General features: G+C 45.7%; 1 protein-coding gene across 1 annotated transcript in view; it reads left to right on the forward strand.

The window, feature by feature from the left end:
- Positions 1–4,147: 4,147 nt before the first annotated feature.
- Positions 4,148–20,119, forward strand: part of LOC138513139 (cobalamin binding intrinsic factor-like) — a 91,942-nt gene continuing 75,970 nt past the window's right edge. The window contains exons 1-5 of the mRNA XM_069627776.1: positions 4,148–4,262; positions 5,222–5,386; positions 11,202–11,390; positions 11,785–11,934; positions 12,646–12,795. Of these exons, the coding sequence (XP_069483877.1) occupies positions 4,148–4,262; positions 5,222–5,386; positions 11,202–11,390; positions 11,785–11,934; positions 12,646–12,795 (769 nt within the window). The remainder of the gene's footprint in view (positions 4,263–5,221; positions 5,387–11,201; positions 11,391–11,784; positions 11,935–12,645; positions 12,796–20,119) is intronic.

Consider the following 20,119-nt stretch of genomic DNA (forward strand, 5'->3'; position numbering starts at 1 on the left):
TAAAGAGCTCCTCTCCGGCATAAATCCTACCTGATTTTTATCCTGCTTTCAGAGTGCATCAAGCTCTGAAGGCCATCCATGCTGGTCCCCGAGATTATCCCTAACTCTCAGGCGAAATCCCGATCGAAATCGGACACCCTAGCTTGGGAACCTGGGCGGACCCTGAGGCCACAGACCCGAGCTGCTCCGTGGCTCCACAAGATTATACGAGAGTGCCGCTGCTTCCTGTCGCACCGGGCCTCACAGTGGGCGGAACGGGGCTGGCGGACTGCGGACACGGAACGTCGCAGCACACATACTCCGAGACATCCGGCGCTCCGTCCTGCATCGTCCCCGACCCGACTCCTTGACTGTGGAGAGAAAGGTACGGAGGTGAAGGCAAACAATACAGCTGGGTGCGAGGTGGGTCGCGGGGGCCCGCACGGAGGTCTTGGCGCTTTTCCATAACACGTCACACCGAATTCAGCTTGGGGAACCAGGTGGGGGGGCGAACCACCCTCCCCCCTCGATGCCGGCTGCTCACAATACCAGCGGATGAGTGCCCCTAACCACATCAGAGGCCATTACAGAACCCCGGCGACCATCCCCCTGGGGGAGTCCGACCACACAACCTTAACCATCTTCCGGGAATCGGAGCTCCAGTCTCCAGAATGGCTTCCACCTAAACACCAGTAAATCTCCCTACAGCAGTCCACACGAGAAATACGCTCCTGTGCAGGAATATCGCATAGCGTGTACCCATATAAATGTGGGAGGACACAATACATTCAGTGCAAGGCTATCTGGTCCAAATCAGGCGTATCCAGGTACAGATCCTGACAGGCACGGCTGGCGTCCACGGAGTTGCCCTGTGCTTCCCTTCAATCGGCTCTGAGCCTGTCACCATCCAACCTTACTGTGAAAATCCGTGCATACCAGCTCTAAAGGACATTGGCCTGCGTGGACCACAGAACACGCTGTTGTGGGGCAATCGACGTCGCAGACACATCGGGACCCCTGCGGGCCCCCGCGGCCCTTCCGAGCCACCCTCTACTACATCTTATCATACGGCCTTCTCATATTACCTGGCTGAGGCTGATTTTTCAACTTCATAATGCCTGGAAAAAGCATGGGCAAAAGCAGAAAGACAGGACCCATATACTCCTTTACGAGCTCACAATCGCCTCCCAAAAGTCCGGATCCACAACTCCCTGCCTCATCCTTGACTACGGAAGACACAAAATTTGACCATCCATTAACTACGGTTCAAAATGGGTTCCTGGCTATCAATGTCAAGCTCGACGACATTGTTTCCACGATAGGCTCTCTCAAAACCCGCTTGGACAAAGAAAGTGCCAGAATTACAGAGACTGAAAGTAGAATTGGCGCAAATGAGGACTCTACTCGGCAAAACACCCAAGACATATCACTCCTAAGAGGGGAAATGAATAAACTCTGCGACAAGTGTGACGATTTGGAATCTCGGTCCAGACGGAACAACATCCGAATAGTCGGCCTCTCGGAAAGCTTCTGCAAAGGTCCAATGGAGTCACGAATCGAAGGCCTTTTGAAATCTCTCCTTGGGGAAGAAGCATCATCGCCTCAGTTCCTTGTTGAGTGGGCACATCGATCCCTCGCTTCACCGCCCAGGCCGGGGGCTCCTCCCCACACGGTTATAGCCAAAATGCTGAATTACAGAGATAGGGACGCTGTACTTAAGCTGGCAAGAGAGTAAGGTCCCCTGAGGTTCGGCAATGACAACATCCATATGTATCCAGACTTTTCTGCAGGTGTCCAAACTCAAAGACGATCCTACGAAACCATCAAGCGCCAACTGCGATTGAGACAAGTTCCGTATGCCCTTCTCTTTCCGGTGAAGCTTTGTATACAGCATGGTGGAAGAGCGCACTTCTTCGAATCTCCCGCAACGGCGTTGGCCTATATGGAAGCCTCAATACCCCTTCCGCCTGGAAGACGGGATCTCGACCAGAACGATCTGCAGCAGCCGGTATAGCCTGACTCACAATTCCTTGGGCGCAGTCACAATTGGCCTCGTTTGGCCACTGGAAATGCTGGAAGCAGGGTGAAGCAGGAAAACATCTCTGCTCCCCATCCTTGAATAATGCCGGATGAGATGCGCTCGAACGCGAAGCGGAGTTGCTTCACTCGTCCCCCTTCTTTGGGAATATCCACAAGTTAGTAAAAAGGGTTCATCATGAAGTTGGGCACAATGGTGTGGGAGGGGGTGGGTACATGCAACATGGGACGGTTCTATTGTTCGAGAACAATGTTTACGCCTCAGAAGGCCCCAGTTGGGCACCAGGCACAATGTTCAGTTGGCTTATTCATCGTTAAAATTGCACTCACTGCTCCACTCGCTGTCCTCCTCTATGAGAAAACCCACCCTCCCAAGCTTTATCATTATGCACGCAAGTGGCGCAAAAAACTAGAACACCCATGGGGCTAAAACTGAAAATGCTTACCTGGAACATCCGTGGGTTAAACAATAGGGCGAAAGCCAGCAAAGTGGGAGCATACATCAACAGACATCACCCGCACATCGCTATGCTCCAAGAGACTCATGCATTAAAATCTACCAACGAGAGTATCCTGCAGTAATGGGGAAACAATAGGCATTATACGGAATATTCCTCCCAAAACAGAGGTGTCATCACGTTAATACACCCCTCATTGGGTTTCTCCACCGAGAAAAGCAAAATCGACCCACAGGGCAGATATATCGTGATCTGGGGCACCGTGGCAGGCAAAAAACGTATATTGGTTAACACATACGGTCCAAACCTAGACGACCCAGAGTTCTACATACATCTCCTTGCAGAGATAGGCCCGACCACGAATGCCTGGGTATTGTGGGGAGGGGACCTCAACACTATCCTCGATACCACACTGGACAGGTCCTCAAGTAAACCTAGAACCCTTACTAAAGCGGCCAACATCATACGCCAAGACCAAGAGGAACTAACCCAGACCGATGCATGGAGAGGGATCCATCCAACAGCTAGAAAATACACATTCTATTCTTCAGTTCACAATACTGAATCCAGAATAGATTACTGGCTCATCTCGTCCCCTCTTATCAACTCTATCGAGTGCTGCGAAATCCTCCCTCGCACACTCTCGGACCATTCCCCGGTCATTCTCGACATGTTGTTCCCCGACATCAATCGCTCAGCACAGCGATGGAAGATGCCCCCCAACATATGAAAGGTCCCGAATGTAGTAGAAACTCTCCACACTGAGATGGAAGAATTCTTCCAACTGAACAAAGGTTCGGTGGACAGCTGGGGAACCATATGGGAAACATTTAAGGTATGGGTATGTGGCAATTTGATGTCCAAGATGACTGGCCTTCTTAGAACCGTTAGAACCGAATTGGACAATACAGAATCACTCCTGCAAACACTTGAATCTGCCTATGGTATGACCCATGACAAGCGCACATCGGCTGACATAAGCTTACATCTCCAAACCTTTAATGAACTGGCAACCAAAGAACAACAATACATGGCCTTCCCAGCCAGGGCACGCAGATACGGGGAGGGCAATAGAGCAGGTCACCATCTGGCCCGTATACTCCACAATGATTGGAACCACACCCCTATTACAAGCATTCTAACAGATGAGGAAATAGCTGTTCACGGGGAGGATGAAATAAATTCTGAATTCACAGAATATTACATTAACCTCTATGCCAATCATGATAGATGCACACAAGACGATATAAAGACATACCTGAGTAAGATTGCCCTCCCTAGGCTAACATTGGAAGACAACTTGACCCTTGAACAACCTATGACGAGCGAGGAAATTGCTGAGGCGATCAAATCATTGGCAGCGGGTAAAACCCCAGGGCCGGACAGTCTGAACGCCGACCTATACAAGACATACTCCCCGATACTCGCCCCGATATTGACTGTCGTGTGGGAAGAGGCTATGAGCGCTGCTTCACTCCCGGAGTCAATGTCTGATGTAGTTATTACGGTGCTATTGAAACCCAGACGCCCACCCTATGAACGCTCCTCCTACTGCCCCCTGTCCCTGATCAATACAGACGCCAAAATGTATGCAAAGGTACTGGCCACTAGACTGCTCCCGAAAATGACCACCTAGACGCCCCGACCAATGCAAATTTATCCCAACGAGATCCATGGACCTAAACCTGCGCAGACTATTCAGCATCCTAGCACAGATCAAGCCAGAGGCACAAGCAGCAGCCATATCACTGGACGCCGAAAAATCGTTCGATTCGGTTTCATGGCTATGTATGTTCGAGGACCTTCACAAATTCAGATTCGGACCCTATCTGATAGGTTGTGTCAAACTTCTCTATTCCTCTCCCAAAGCCAGAGTTCTAACCAATCGAACCCTATCCAGTCAATTCACTTTATGCAGAGGAACCAGGCAGGGATGCCCCTTCTCCCCCATCCTTCTCGCTCTTACAGTTGAACCGATGGCAGCTGCAATTAGGGCTGAACAAGACCTGAGGGGTATAAAAATGGCCAGCATATACCAAGACATCTCATTATATGCAGACGATGCACTGCTATATGTTCGGGAACCAGAAAAGAACTTATCCCCTATATTGGCCGTGATCACCGAATTCACCACGCATTCAGGCTACAAGATCAATACTGCTAAATCCGAGATCTTTCTGTTGACACGAGCCACTACTTGCCCCACAATCACACATGGTCTGTCATGGGCTCCCAAATACATCAGATACCTGGGAATCCTGGTCTCTCGTGACAAGAATTCCCTCTATATAGACAACTATGAATCCACTCTACAAACCATATACTCTAAACTTCAAATTTGGTCTAAACTCCCCATATCCCTTGCTGGCCGAATAGCGGTACTTAAGATGACAGTACTCCCTAAGCTCCTATATATCTTCTGCAATGTACCTATATGGCCGGGCAAACCCTTCTTTGACAATCTCCGATCCATGGCCACCACTTTTGTGTGGAACGGGGGTGCAAACAGAATGAAATGGGACAAGTTGGTCGAACCCTACGAAATGGGAGGCTTCACTGCCCCCGATTTTGAACTATACTACTATGTGGCACAGGCACACTATGCAAAGTTTTGGCCGGACCCCTTGGACAGAATACCACATATACCCATCGAGCGACACTCGGTCCGCCCAACCGATTTGCGATCCATTATATATTCACAAAATCACATAAAGACGATTGTAAGTTTGATCCTGCTTCCTGCACAGTTGCGGCATGGGCCACAATTAGCAAGCGACTCCACATAGACACCCCCTATGACTCCCAGGCCCCGCTCTGGAACTTCCCAGGCATTAAGCCGACATACGACATTGCCATCCAGAAAAACTGGATCCCAGAATACGATCTTACAATGAAAACCATGTTCCCAAACGGTAAATTTGTAACCCCTGAAGACTTTGCAGACTCGGTTGGGAGAAACCAACTGGTCACCCTACAATTCCATCATATGAAAGCAACGTTCAAAGAAAGGTGGCCAACATTCCCAGATGAACAGCCCGAACATGCATGTTACCAGTCATCGTACTCTCAGGCGGACACAGGGGTATCCAAACTATACAATATAGTTAAGGCTCACACGAAAACACTGAACACCATCAAGACATCGTGGGAAAAGGACATGGGCACCACAATCGAGACAGGGAAATGGTCCAGATACTGTCTCCTTTCTAAGAAGATTTCACTAAATGCAGGCCTTAGACTAATACAATTCAAGATCCTGAATAAGCTACACTTTACCCCTGCAAAAATGGCAAAGTTCTACAATGCTATATCTGACAGCTGCCCGAAATGCCATGCCCCAGGTGCGGACTCTTTTCATATGTATTAGCCCTGTCCCCAGATAGCAGGATTCTGGCGCACAGTGACTAACATCCTCGAGGAAATAACACAAATCTCTGCACACCTCAACCCTCCTAAATATCTCTTTGGCGACATTGGAAAGGTTCCGGAAAAAACGAGGAGACTGTTTAACATCGCCTGTGCAGTAGCAAACAAATGCATCCTTCAGAAATGGAAGAGCAGTCAGGCTCCAACAGCAGAACAGTTCCTCGCAACTTTGACTTATTTAAATGAATGTGAAGAAAACTATGTGGGTATGATGCCTGCTCCATGCAAACCAAAAGACATTTGGGCACTGTTCAGGGCATACGTAGACAATACCTTACCAGACATGGAAAACTCTGATAGCGAAAGTGCAGATGATATACCATGCCAAACTATTAGTCAAATGTAATTTTACATTGCAAAGTTATGCGAAGACATGCACCTAATGTAAAAGACTGTAATGGGTTTCAGTTTATCAATGTGTAACATATATTTGTATCATGTAGATGAGAATTGCAGCGAGTGTACTGTGACATGCAAACCAAAAATAAAGTTTATAAAAAAAAAAAACACTCAGAGAGCTCGCACTCAGGAAGTGGTAGTCATCCGGATGTTTTCAACAGATTCCAGGCCTTGACAACATGAGACTGCTAACTTGCTGATAGTAGAAACTGTTACTTACCATGCAATGAAGATAGCCTATAAAAACTCACATTTCAACTGGGATATGGGAAATAGCAAAAGAAAGCACTCAAATTAAACCAAGATAGCTCCCTTTTTTAAGGGGAACTGCACTTGGCCCGCCAGGCATACAGTGCAGGCCCACCCTGTAGTGAAATTCTGCATAGAACACTGGGAACCGGTGCTGTTCACAGTGACTGTGGACAGAGAACCTGTTGAGTATTTTAAGTTATGCCACCTTCTAGCGGTCCCTCAGTCACGGTTTTGTTCAATCATGGTTCTGTTCAGAAATAAGAAGCTCTTCTTCATCCAATGTTGGATGTGGTAGAGGCGCTGCCAGATGTTGATGTGATTCCAAGATTCCCATCCCAGCCAGGTCTATTTATTTATTTGATTTATAAAGCGCACAAACAACCCACAGGCATTGAGGCGCTGTTACAGGTACAAGTCAGGTAAGCGTAGCTTGTCATGCAGTTAGTTCACGTGAGATACATTGGTAGTGAAAGTATAGGATCAAATACCAAGAACAACAGTATTATCATGCCTGTTATTGCCAGCGTACAATTGGCAGATACAGGTCTCGGGGATAGGTGGGAGGGGTTGCAGTGGGATAGGATGCGAGTTATGCAAAGAGCTGTGTTTGGAGTGCTACACGGAATAGCCAGTAATATTTCTCAGCTCTAAGGGATGGGGGTGGTCATTCCAAAGTTTCGCAGAAATATATGGGAAGCTGGAATCCTCTGCTTTACATCTCTTGACTTTAGGCACGACTAGACAGTCAGTGTAGGTGGCCCTCGTAGGTCTGGTGGTAGGCGCTTTGGTGATTCTGTAAGTGAGGGATGGGAGAGCTGTGTTAGATAAACATGTGTGGGTGATGGATAGGGTTTTAAATCTGATGCGATTCTGTATGGGGAGCCAATGTGCTTCTCTTCTAGCTTGTCATGATGCCTTCCCTCGGGGAACCAGACCAGATCCAGCAACCCCGGAAGCAGGCATCAAGTTATTTTGAGCAAGCCCAAAAACCCCTGCGAGGGGCTGTTTGGGTGCGGTCCTGGTGCCTATTGCGCCAGGCTCATATGGAGAGTCAGTCCTGGCACCATAGGCGCCAGGCTTATAGAGTTGAGCTTACCTGATGCAGACCATGCTGCAGAGATCCAAGCCAAATAAGGCTTGGAAGGGACTATTTTGCCTAGGGACTATTTTTTACTCGGGTGGGGCTGGGGAGGAATACTTACCTGGGACTACTTTGGAGGCTATTTAAACCACGCCCGAAGAGCAGCACACGCTTCGCGTTATTCTGCATCTAGCAGCATAATGCTCACCGTGTCTGCAAGCCTGCATCCAGTCTTCTTCCACGCCCGCCTCGAGTCTGCAGCTCCTAGAAAAAGGGAAGAACAGAAGGAGAAGAGGTTAGAATAAGAGCAAAACCTTCGATCCTTACCTGAATTTCAGATCTACCATGACTTCGAGTTGTAAGAAAGAAGCATTTTAAGCGTGCCGCCTCGCCTGCTGCAGCGCCGCGCTGAACTCACCGGCCTTCGCAGCATCCTCACGATCCACCGCATCCTTCTGCATGTTCCCGCCGCACTCTGGCACCTAAGGGGAACACAAGAACAGCAAAGGTGAGCCAAGGGAATAAACAGAGGCAATAGTAACTGCCCCCATAGACTAACCTGATTACCGCCGGGGGTACTATTCCTCTTCACGGGTCGGCGCAGTCTCCATTGCATCCTCGCCGTACCCCGGCCCCTAAGGGGAACAAAAGGACAACAAGGTGAGACGAAGGAACAAACAAGGGGAACTCTTCTCACCACAATAGACTTACCTAATTTTACCGCCGGAGGCATTATTCCCCGAACTTCATATTTTCTCTCCACACCTGAATAAGGGAGCAAGCCACAGGTTACATTCTGGCCTTATTTTATTGAACTGTGTAGGATAAGCCAAATCCTTACCTGAACTTCATCAGCTACCACGAGGAACTCTTCGCTGGGGTCAGGCTGCAAACTGCAAGGAATCAGACAAGAGTGAAAGTCAGACATGTGAACTCTTACGAACTACATACTTTTCGGAGTCAATATTGTTCTGGAACTCACCAATTCCTTTGAGCCAGTGAAGCAACTGGTTATCAACGCGCCCCTGCGCTCAATGCAGGATGGAGAGCTCATCTTTTCAAACCATTCCATGAGACTATAAGAGGGGACATCAAAGGTGATCTGTGGGGAGAACAGCGGGGGTGGGGGGATTTACGCTCAACCCCACGGGTGGTTGATTCCCTTTCTCCATTTACAGAAGAATATTCCTACGGGCCAAGCAAACGAAGCTAGGTGGGTCAGTCCAGTCCGTCATCTCGGCCCTACGCGTCACATTGGTGGAGACCCCAGCTGTCCAGTTCCGATCGACGCCTCTGTGGGAGCCAGGTGAGCGTAACAAGCTTCAAATGTGATCTCTTTTTGGGATGTGGAGGGCCGCTCTAAAGGCATTGTTTTGTACCACTTGTAGTCTTTGTATATTACTTGCTGAGGTACCTGTAAATAGGACATTACAGTAGTCAATCTTGGAGCCAATAATTACGAGGGCAACTGTGAGACAATTTTCTTTGGTGAGGAAGGGTCTGGCTGCGTTCAGGACCTTGGTGGAATATGCAGCTGAGGAGGTAATGGAGCTTACTTGCCTGGACATGTTAAGAGAGGTGTCGAGGTATACTCCTAAGGTCTTCACTGTTGATGAGACGGGAATTGTGCAGTTATCTATCTTGAAGGCAGAGTACTATTTGTCCAGGGCCTTCAGGGCATTTGGAGAGCCTACAATTAGAATTTCCCTCTTATCACTGTTGAGGCAAAGGTGGTTGGCTGCCATCCATGCCTGTATGGACGAGTAGATATTGTTGAGGGAGGTGGAGTCGGCTGTGTAGTTGCATGATAGATGGATCAAGATTTGAGTATCATCGGCATAGTTTGTGTAGGCTATGCCTAATGAATCAAGGTTGTTGAATAGTGGCCTGGTGAAGATATTGTAAAGAGTTGGTGCAATGCAGGACCCTTGTGGTACCACGCAAGTGATTGGAGATGGTGCAGAATGTGCAGTGTTTGAAAAGACCCTCATGACCCTCCCTTCCAGAATGGATGCAATCCAAGCAGTGGCAGGTGGGGAGAAGTTGGCGTGGGTAGTGATGTGTTGACAGAGGATTTGGTGGTTGGCCAAGTTGAATGCCACGGACAGGTCTAAGAGAAAGAGCAGTGCAGTTGACCTTTGTCTCGAATTTCGTCAATTTGATTCTTTAAATCGACAAGGGCAAATTCAGTTGCATAGTCTGGGCGAAAACCTGATTGACGCATCCCTAGAATTTGGTTGTCTTCCATGAAATGTTGGACCTGCAGATAGGCTGCACAGTCTAAGATTTTTAGTAAGAAGGGGACTGTGGTAATTGGCCTATAATTAGATTGAATAGCGGGGTCAAGTGTGTTTTTTTAGGAGAGGGTGCCGGTTGTCATATAATATGATACATAAACATACATAGCAGATATACATTTAGCAAAGTACAGATACAATTATGATCAGGAATAGGTGATGCGTTACCGTTCTTGTGCAAAGAGGCACGTTCTGTGTTTTTTTCGAAAGGTCCAAAAGGACCGCTCCACTCTTTTGGGTGGGGGAATGGAGTTCCAGAGTTTAGCAGCAAGTACAGGGAAGCTATTACCCCCCCTGCTTTTTGAATTTTGAATCTGGGCATTGTTAGTAGATTTACCTGTGTGGATCTAGTAGGTTTGAGTTTTAGAGAATTTGTTAGTTAAGTATTTAGGGGTTGTGTTGGAGAGGCACTTGTATGTTAGTGATGAGGTTTTGATGGTGATTCTATCCTGCACTGTAAGCCAGTGGACCTTTTGTGTTGCAGCAGTAATGTGGTTGGCTCTAGCTATATTGAGTGCCGCTTTTAAGGCATTGTTTTGTAGAACTTGTAGTTTTTTCAAGTTGATTGGATTTCTTATTTTCTTATTCTATTAGACATTTTTGTAGTGCGCCTAGGACAAACTCATGGCCGCTTCACAGAGCAATGCCACGAGTATCACATACACTTGAAATTAAATTACATTGATTTCTGAGGCAATTTTCCTATCAAGAATAGACTTAACATAGTAAACACGTGTTTCTTCTTATCATGCTGCTTAATCAATGTTATAACAATCTATGTAAACAAAAGAGAAAAAAACGACAAAAACAATGCGTTTATAGAATAACTTAGCTGCCTGGCCCTGTTATCGATTTCAGAGTTGACTTCGACTTGTGATCACCCATCAGAAAAGTCTGATAGACCTTAGGTGTGAGCCATTCGGGTAATACGTTCCCTGTTGGCTCTATTGTGGCCATTCCTCCTTGTGATATCAATCCTCTGTGGTCCCCGCCTTAAGATCTGAGGGGTCTTCTGCCCTGTCAGCACTTCCACCATGAGCCCAATTTCATGGCGGAGACCGCTGCAGAAATGAAGAGACTGCTCATCCTCGCCGAGTTTCTAACGCGCAGTAGTGGATATGCCATAGCAAGACAATGATATATGCAAATTACGCCTGTTGTTGCTTGCTGATTCCAGTGGTGCATTCATGTAAAGATCTGAACAGCGCTCCGCATGGAACGTTTCCCAAGTCGCTGCTTTGATGATGTCCCTCACGCGTGTTTCCTTTTCAGTTGTTCCAGAAACCCAGCAGTCCCTGGTTTCAGCTCTGCTGAATGAGATGGAGCATTCTATCGGTGCCAGCACCACACCAAACCCCAGTGTCCTGATAGCCTCAAACTTGGCGGGAAGCCTAGATATCAATGCCCAAAGCCTGCTGGTGCAGCAACTCAAACAGGATGCTGTCGAGAGGGTCACAAATGGTAAGGAGATAGCCTTATAAAGTTGAATGTACCCACAACATCTACATTGCCTCGAATTCATTCTTGTCTCTTTTACAGTCTCAGCTCCTCTGCTGTTTACAATACCCGAATGAGTGTTCAGAATGCCATGGTTTGGCTGGAAAAAAACAGCTATTCACTATTTCTTTGGCTGCTTCCTTCAAAGTGTATTTTCAGGGATCTAAAAATGTCCCATGTCATATTAGAAATGTTCAGCCACCAATGCAGGTGTTTGATGGATGTTTGTTTCTTTTTGCCTATTATTTACTGTGTAGTAAGAATGTGAATTTTTAGGAGGCGGTCTAATGCTTTTTAATCTGTTTACCAATTTTGTCCCAGAATGTTTCTCTGACGATTTCTCTCTCTCCCCCCACAGAGCTTTCTTTTACCTCGGGGCAGGTGGCGCTATACGTCCTCGGCTTCAGGTCCTCCTGTGAAGATCCCAGCAGAATTTCCTCTGTGGGGAAATCTGTCAACTTGTTGCAAGTCCTGGAGTCAAAGGTGAAGCAAGAGCTTGCAAACATAAGTAAGGAGGCAACTGTAGAAAAATGCAAGAATATCACGGGCTAATGGGTAATTTACCTGGAATTATGAATTGTGGGTAGCTTCAGAATAAAATAATGATTGAGAACAAGAAGTTGTTATTATATATATATGTAAGTATATATATTTATTTTTTTCACCTGTATTGTTTCACCGCTTATTTCACTTGTCAGCCATTGCATGTTGATGGCGGGTCCAGCGCATCGCTGCATTTAACACATCGCTTTTAGATAATTATACTGTTATTAATGCATAGAGGTAAGGCAAATTAATTTCTGCCCAAAATCTTACTGCCTGTTCATGCTGCCTGTTCTGAACAATGGTAGGAAACACAGAAAGGCCTAAAATGACAAATGCTCTAGTTCTGGTGTTAAAATCCACAATAAAAGTGAAAGTGCTAAATGATTATACATCTATGTAGTGCTCTGAATACCGAAGGCCGACTCTGCTGCAAGGGAGAATTCTCTGGTATTGTTTGACTGCAGAACGCTAGAAATCCGTGAGCTGTGTGCTTGTTACCTCTGCTGGTTATAGCTCAGTTATTGTTTATAGTGCTACACTGCATATATGCTGGGGCCCCACCTCTCAGGGCCCATGCATCACAAAGCGTGCTGGGTCATTTTTCTCTCTGCGGCCACATATCACAAAGCATGCTGGGTAATGTTTTTTTTCCCCACTTGTTTGGTTTTCCCAGAGGAGAATCACACGCCGCTCACCACTTACTACCAGGTGGCGCTAGATGTGTTGGCGCTGTGCATTGAAGGCAGCGCAGGAGCGTACCCAGCGGGAGAGGCCCTCGCCCAGGCTGCCAAAGACTCCCAGCTGGGATTACCCTTCTCTGTGGGTGAGTATGTGGAAAGACCAGAGAAAGGGATAAAGTGTTGAAATGTATGCCTTTGTGTAATAGGTTGGGGGGATTCAGGCACCCAGTTTTATACACTGCAAATGATATCATAAAACCACAGTGAATCAATAAATGCATCCACTGCCACCAGCCAGGAGCTCTGGCAATGCACCCCAGTCCTCATCTGTAGCATCCACTTTTGATGCTCTGCCAGTGTATTTGAATCTTGGCCCACTGTTCCTCCAGCCATTCCAATTCGGGGCACAGCCGTACACAGGGTAGAGCCTGAGCGGGCAAGGCCCACCCAAAATCTGTAAATTGCCACTCATCAGCAATGATTGGGCATTCTCAGTTGTTAATGTCACTGCGATGTGCCCAACTACATTAGCTTTAGGTCCTACTGTCAGACAATCCAGGCTACGTCTCTGATTCTGGGTCCAAGACACAGCAGCCCTGACAATAAACCGCAGCTAAGCTCAGCTCTGCAGTCGCTGCCGATAGAAGTTCTGTATTGGCAAACCCACACAGAGCCAGCCTCCGATATTCCAGCAAGCATATCCACAATCAGCACTTACAAAGTACCTCCCTCTCCAGCCTGCCGAAGTACAGCAATACCGAATTTCATAACTGGGAACCTTGCACACATCTACCAAAGTGCATACACCGTTGTTTGCAGCATCTAATGTTATTCCAATGTTGGGCCGAGACAGCTCGGTCAATACATCTATAGCACCCAGAATGTTTCCAATATGGAGTCCATGCGCAGGTCTACTACCGAGCATCTCTATTCTGATTTTCTGTGGGGTGTGTAGGGGCTTGCACAGAGACCTATCAATATACTGTAGTCATGATTTGTGGTCACCCTTTTGACAATCTTGGGACTCTCACACAGAACTGCCCGTGAACCTAAGCCCTGATCTGCTTCAAGCCAAGATATTCAAGCACAACATGGTTCTTTCCAACAGCACAGTTAGTTTTCCCAACACTGGGTCAGGTTCTCCCACCCAGTCCCGCCAGTTCCGCTCAGACCTGATGTCCAGAATCTCTCCTCGATATTTCAATACTAGCCCCTGCAGACTGTTCAAGAAATTAACTTCAAGCCTGATCTATGGAAGCACAAGCTAAACTACCCCTCTGATCTGCCGGCAGCACCTCATAAATCCCACTATACTGACACACATTCCACCTATGGATTACAGAGAGTATAGAGGTTAAAGGAATGGTTAAAAAAATTTTGGGAGAACATGGAGCACATTCTGCGATTCGCAATCAAATTTATATTAAAAGGAAAACATGGTTAGCAAACTGCAATCACAAACACTTCAGCTAAACACTTTGGTTCGACCCTTGCACTCAGAGCTGCCTAACCTCCAGGATTGCGCCAAACAACTCCAGGTGTTCTAGCTTTTCCAACGGGTCTCTGAGGAAGTGAGGATGAGCTGTGGGATTTAGAGCAGCTTTGGTCACAGTATTCAAAGCCGAGATTGGGAGTGCCTATATAGTTGGTGTGTTATGATGTGTGTACTTTTCAAGTAATCTATTTAAAACAGAATTCTGCTTGGATTGTAAACTGTCACTTGCAGCTGTCAATCCTCACATCTGCCAACTGGATGTATGAACATATGTATATATATAGGACGTTATGGTTAAGTTGCACTACCAAAAACCTGTCAAATTCACAAAAAAAGCTTTATAAACGTGACATTATGGTTCAAAGTAAAACCGAAAAACCCCTGAAAAAGCCAGTTATGGTAGGCTAAGCAACCATAACTGCCCGCACCACTGTGCACTGCTAACACTAACACCCAGGACATCAAAGATGACATCACAAATGTCATTGATCACATCACTGATGACATCACATGTGTAGCCCCTTCGTTTTTGTTCACTGCCATATGTAGGCCAGGTGGGTTTATTTACTGACAGGCAGAAAGTTCACTTTCAAAAGGTATTATATTTATAGATATTGCTATTCTGACATGTTCTTACAATACTTTCCTTAGAATTTAATTGCATGTTATGATGTACATATTTGGGGAAGAAGCAGGCCTGAAACACAGCAATCATTTTTGTGCGTGAATACAATCATGTAGATTATACACAGTTGCTAATGATACTGCCTCTTGTATGCTTACTTTACTCTCCATATATAAGCCCCATATTTGTATGCATTGTAGTCTATTTTTGTTTTGTGTGTATTACTAGAAATATGTAGTAAGTGATGCATTATTAGCAACTTAGTACATATTTCACAGACTAGAAAATTGTGATACAGAAGCATTCACCATTTTATCATACAACTTTGGAAAGTACAAATATAGCACCTCTGTGGTGTATGCTGCAGCCACTACCTACATTTCTGTATGAGTAGGTTCCTGTACTAGAAAGGACACTGCAATGGAATTTTCTTTAGAACACTACATTGCGTGATGAAGTATGTAGTTTATTACACATGTCCCGATAATCCCTGATACTTTTTTGCCAAAATGATATTCTCAACCCCTTGCCTAAAAAGTTAATGCACATGTGATCACATCAGTGATGTCATCAATGACATTTGTGATGTCATCTTTGATGTCCTGGGTGTTAGTGTTAGCAGTGCACAGTGGTGTGGGCAGTTATGGTTGCTTAGCCTACCATAAATGGCGTATTTCAGGGGTTTTTCGGTTTTACTTCAAACCATAATGTCACGTTTATAGTAGCGCAACTTAACCATAAAGTCCCCTTAACAAAGTTTTTTTTGTGAATTTTACGTGTTTTAGTAGGACAACTTAACCATAACGTCCTTTTAACAAAGTTTTTTTACTGATTTTCATAGTTTTTTAGTAGGGCAACTTAATCATAACATCCCGTTAACAAACTTTTTTATTGAATATACACTTTCATAATGTGAATTTGGGAGATAGGTACTATAATTCCCTTACTTTATATACATGTAACATAGAACATACAGAACCCCCTTGCTAATGATATCTGAAAGGCACGGACGGAGCGCCTGTCTGCGGACGGGCGCGGACGAGATCAACACTACCCAAACAGTCAGGGGGTATCTGAAATTGTACTTCTGTGCCATATGAGAAATGCACAAGTTTAAAAAAAGAACACATAAACACATTATAAGTACTAATAAGTAACCAATTGAACCTACACATCTCAAACATTACCCATGCATTTAATTACCATGTAGAATGAAATGGATTATACCATAACAAAAAAAGATATGCCTCCAACGTAATTACCTCACAGAAACTGTGCAGCCAGGAGCAACAGTAGACGCACACAGCACAACAAAGACAAATTACAAGAAAATAGTAAGTGAACTTCATTTTTCTTATATGTGTGTGTACATTTTTGTGTAAGGTGCAGAAAAAATAATGTATTTCTTTTGTTTTGACACAGAAATGTGCAGTACTTTGGAGTGGCTGGAGGAAAATTTTCCGCATGGGGAAATGTCAGAAGATAGCGATAATAATTGTACACCTTCTCTGCATAAACAAATTAATACTCAGTATTTTATGGGCATTTAACATATATATATTTATTTTTAACAGACCTGGTAAAAAAAGAAGAAAGTCCACCAAAAGACATAGAGCAAGACAGCCTGAAACGGATAGAAGAGAAAATGGACACACTAAATGAGAATTTTAACAGTTTAAGGCAATTTGTGGAGGAATACGTGAGAGGAAAAATAAGATATCACTGCCCCACCTGTACCTGTCCCCTTCTCCATTTCCTAGTGAACCATCCCCAAACCCTCAAGAAGAACATTTTATTTGACGAAACATCCATCCCATCATCCCCTCACAGCCAGCCTGTGTTAAACCCTAATTCCTCTATATACGTTTCCGTATCTGCTTCCCCCTGTATTTCTCTTGATTGATGTATGTGTGTGTATTGAAAATGTTTTTATGTTAGTTGTAGTGGAATGGTATGGATCACATTTTTTTTTTAAAAAAAGAGTTAAAATGTCCGTGGACAGCGCGCCTGTTCGGGCTGGCCGTAATCAATATAATATGGATGTTCTAAGGGCAATGCCCCTACCCGTACCATTCGCAACCAAGATGGAACTAATCTTTGAACGCAGCAGGTGTCCAAGTTGTCCGTAAATGAACAAAATGGGGGCGTCCTAAGGACATTATACCTCTCCGTACAGGTCACAACCAAGATAAAACAAGGTCTTAGAACACACCAGGTGTCCAGGATGTTTGTAAATGAACAAAATGGGAGTGTCCTAAGGACACTATACCTATCCGTACCGTCCGCAGCCAAGACGGAACTGTCCGTAGAACAGGCGCGGTGGCCGGCATGTCCGTAGTCAAACAAAATGGAGGTGCCCTCAGGACACTGTACCTGGCCGTACAGTCAGCAGACCATCTACGCACATGCGCATCACACCCATAAGTACTGCGAACATTGCGCCTGTCCGTAACTATCCGTCTCACTTGTGTCACACTTTTAATTAGTTTCAGGACCCGAACACTGTCCGTAGAACACCCGCGCGCATGCGCACGTCCGTTACTCTGCATTTGGTGTCCAGCGGGCACCGATTTCCTTCACGTATGTGTTCACAACGTCATCATGTGACCGCACCCACTCTGAGCGTGTGGCCTAATTTGCACAGTTTGTGTGCTTCCGCAACATTTCAAAAGAACTTATATAGACATGGGAAATTATTTTGCAGTATAAAAGCACCATTTTACATGTCCCATACAATGGCCCTACCTTGCAACGTATTGTTTAGAATTTTTGCAATGATTTTGAGTGATCGATATGGTCACGAGGCGCACCCCTCCACCCCTATAAAAGGCCACACCCCGAGCTCATCTTCATTGTACTTCTGGCTATAGCAGATTGAGTTGTGCTGCCTTTACTGCTGTAACGAATATTAGCCGACCAATCCTAATGGCATCCATGGCTGCTGTTGCTTCATTAGCCTCAGCACCACCCCCAAACCCTCCACCGCCACCACCTCCCCAAAGGCCTGCAGAGGGAAGTAGGCGTCAGGATGTAGAGAGCGAGGAAGAAGAGGAAGAAGAGAATGAGGTGGAGGAACTCTGCACTACAAGCACTCGCCGGGAGTCGTGGGTGTGGTGGTTGTTTACCATTTGTGGAAACGTACCAAAAGCACGTGCGAACCAGGTCAGGTGTAACCAGTGCAAGTTGGTGCTGAGTCATGGGAGACCTGGTGCCTACAGCTTTGGTACGACAACCATGAAGCGACACCTAACTTCGTTCCACAGTGCGGACATTCACAAGGTGGTACCATGTGAAGAACTTAGTAGGTTGAGTTCCTCTGCAGCATCCTCTGAGTCCGATCCTCTCACCACAAGAGACACTCCTGTGGGAGAGCGCATTCCTCCAGCTGCCTCACAGGCCATTTGTGATGCTGTTGACCCTTACCTTGCGAGGGTCACAATATTGTGTATGTACTGTGACGCAGTACTCTGCAGGGGGGAGACTCTTCGAAGTGCTTTTGAGACTACGGTCACGGAGCACCAGAAGAACTGCTCCCTACCTAAGTAAAGTCCACCCTACATCTTTATCTCTTCACCTGCTCTTTCGTATCCCCGTGCTTGGTGTCCCTTCCTTACCCTCCTTTACCCTCCTTTCCTAGTGTGTCATGTGTTAAAAAATTAAAAAATGGAAAACAAAATAAATTACAAAAAAGGCTCTTTTGAGAGCCGCCTTTCTCTATTTAACAATGGAACTATCAAGTGGCCGGTGTAGGCCCCCGCGCATTTTTCAAAAAGTCAGCGGACAGTCGTAGGACGAACAAAAATGGAGGGTGCAAGCAGGGCACAACCAATGCACTTTTCGCTGGGAGTAAGTGGTGGCTCTGAAAAGAGCCTTTTGGTGGTGATTTGTGTGTTTCAAAAACTGTGAATTCGAAAAAACAGATTGCCAAATAGGTGACTATGAATCCAAAAAAGGTTGCAATGCATTTTGAACATTTCCAAGAAAAATCTGATTGCCAGCATATGTGAGATGGACTCCATCTCTGCGAAAAATGAAAGTGCTGCGAAACAAAATGTTTTCATTGTGGAATGAGGACATGCCAACATCTCTTAGAAAGGCACAAACAGCCTTATTGACATTGCGCCTCGCCTTCTCCATTTGTGGACCAAATGCAGAAGAACGCAGCCACATTTGTCTTTGTGCAATACGGGAAAAAACTACTTGGCAATTTGGAAACATGTCCATGACCTTCGCAAGTCCTTCCTTCATTACAAATTGCAAAGAAATTCCAGAGACATGCCCTAAACTGTTTCCTCCACAATGAATGATAATTATATCAGGATGACGCTCTGTCTGTAAAGTAGCACACAGAGGTACCAACTCCAGCCACTTCATTCCACGCACTCCATGCCAGTGCACTTCCACATGAGAAAATCCAAGATCTGCAGATATACCACAACTTTCTGCATGCACCTTCAACCAATATATCCATGAGTCTTCCAAAATACAGATAATCTGTTTTTGAGCACACAGAGCCATAGCTGCCTGGTCTCCTGTTAGGAAAAAGACGTTCTGACTAAATCTCTCCGTTCGGAAAACACACCCACTGAACTTTACTGACCAATCCCTAGCTTCGCACATTCTCATTTGCATGCATCTCCACCCCAGAAACCCTGTTGATAATACGCGCTGCTTGCAGACTACCGCCATGTCCGTGGACACGTAGAGGATCTGAGCGTGACGACTGTACATTTAAATACTATTCCCCTTTTCCCCTTTAAGGTGGGCTCTGAAAAGAGACTTTTTTTTTGTTTTTTGGGCAGATGCCTGACGGACACCTGTTATTTTGTGTTTTTTTGATTTTTTTTCTTCTTACTTTACTCCTACAATCATTACAGAACCTTCTCCAAAGCAAGCCTTACATTCCAAAAGAACGTGGCATTTCCCAAAAAAGATAGCGAAACACCATCTGCTTCAAAATAAGCCGTATTACTGGAAACAATGTTCTCGAGGCTGCAGAAAAACATACCAGCACGTAACATGAAAGCACGCATGCTGCGATTGATGATACACCTCCCAATGCTTTGATCAGGACAGAAAACAGAACTGTTGTCCCATTTTCCTCTAGGGAGTAAGCCAGAAAAAATTACTTTCACAGTTGTAAAGATATTAATGACTGCTTGCACCAACTGTTCCAAATCTTCCAACAAAGTAGGTGAAGTCACGTAGCCCAAATGGCAAGCACCGTAGTCCACTCCTCTAACATCGAAATTGTGTGCCACATGCCTACTTTCGGAATAGTGCTGTAAACCATGGACAAAAATATCTCCGAGCACCAACACCCTGACTGTCTCCACCTCTGCCATCT

This window comes from Ambystoma mexicanum, chromosome 12 (assembly GCF_040938575.1).
Source record: "Ambystoma mexicanum isolate Mex_15411 chromosome 12, UKY_AmexF1_1, whole genome shotgun sequence".
NCBI lineage: Eukaryota > Metazoa > Chordata > Amphibia > Caudata > Ambystomatidae > Ambystoma > Ambystoma mexicanum.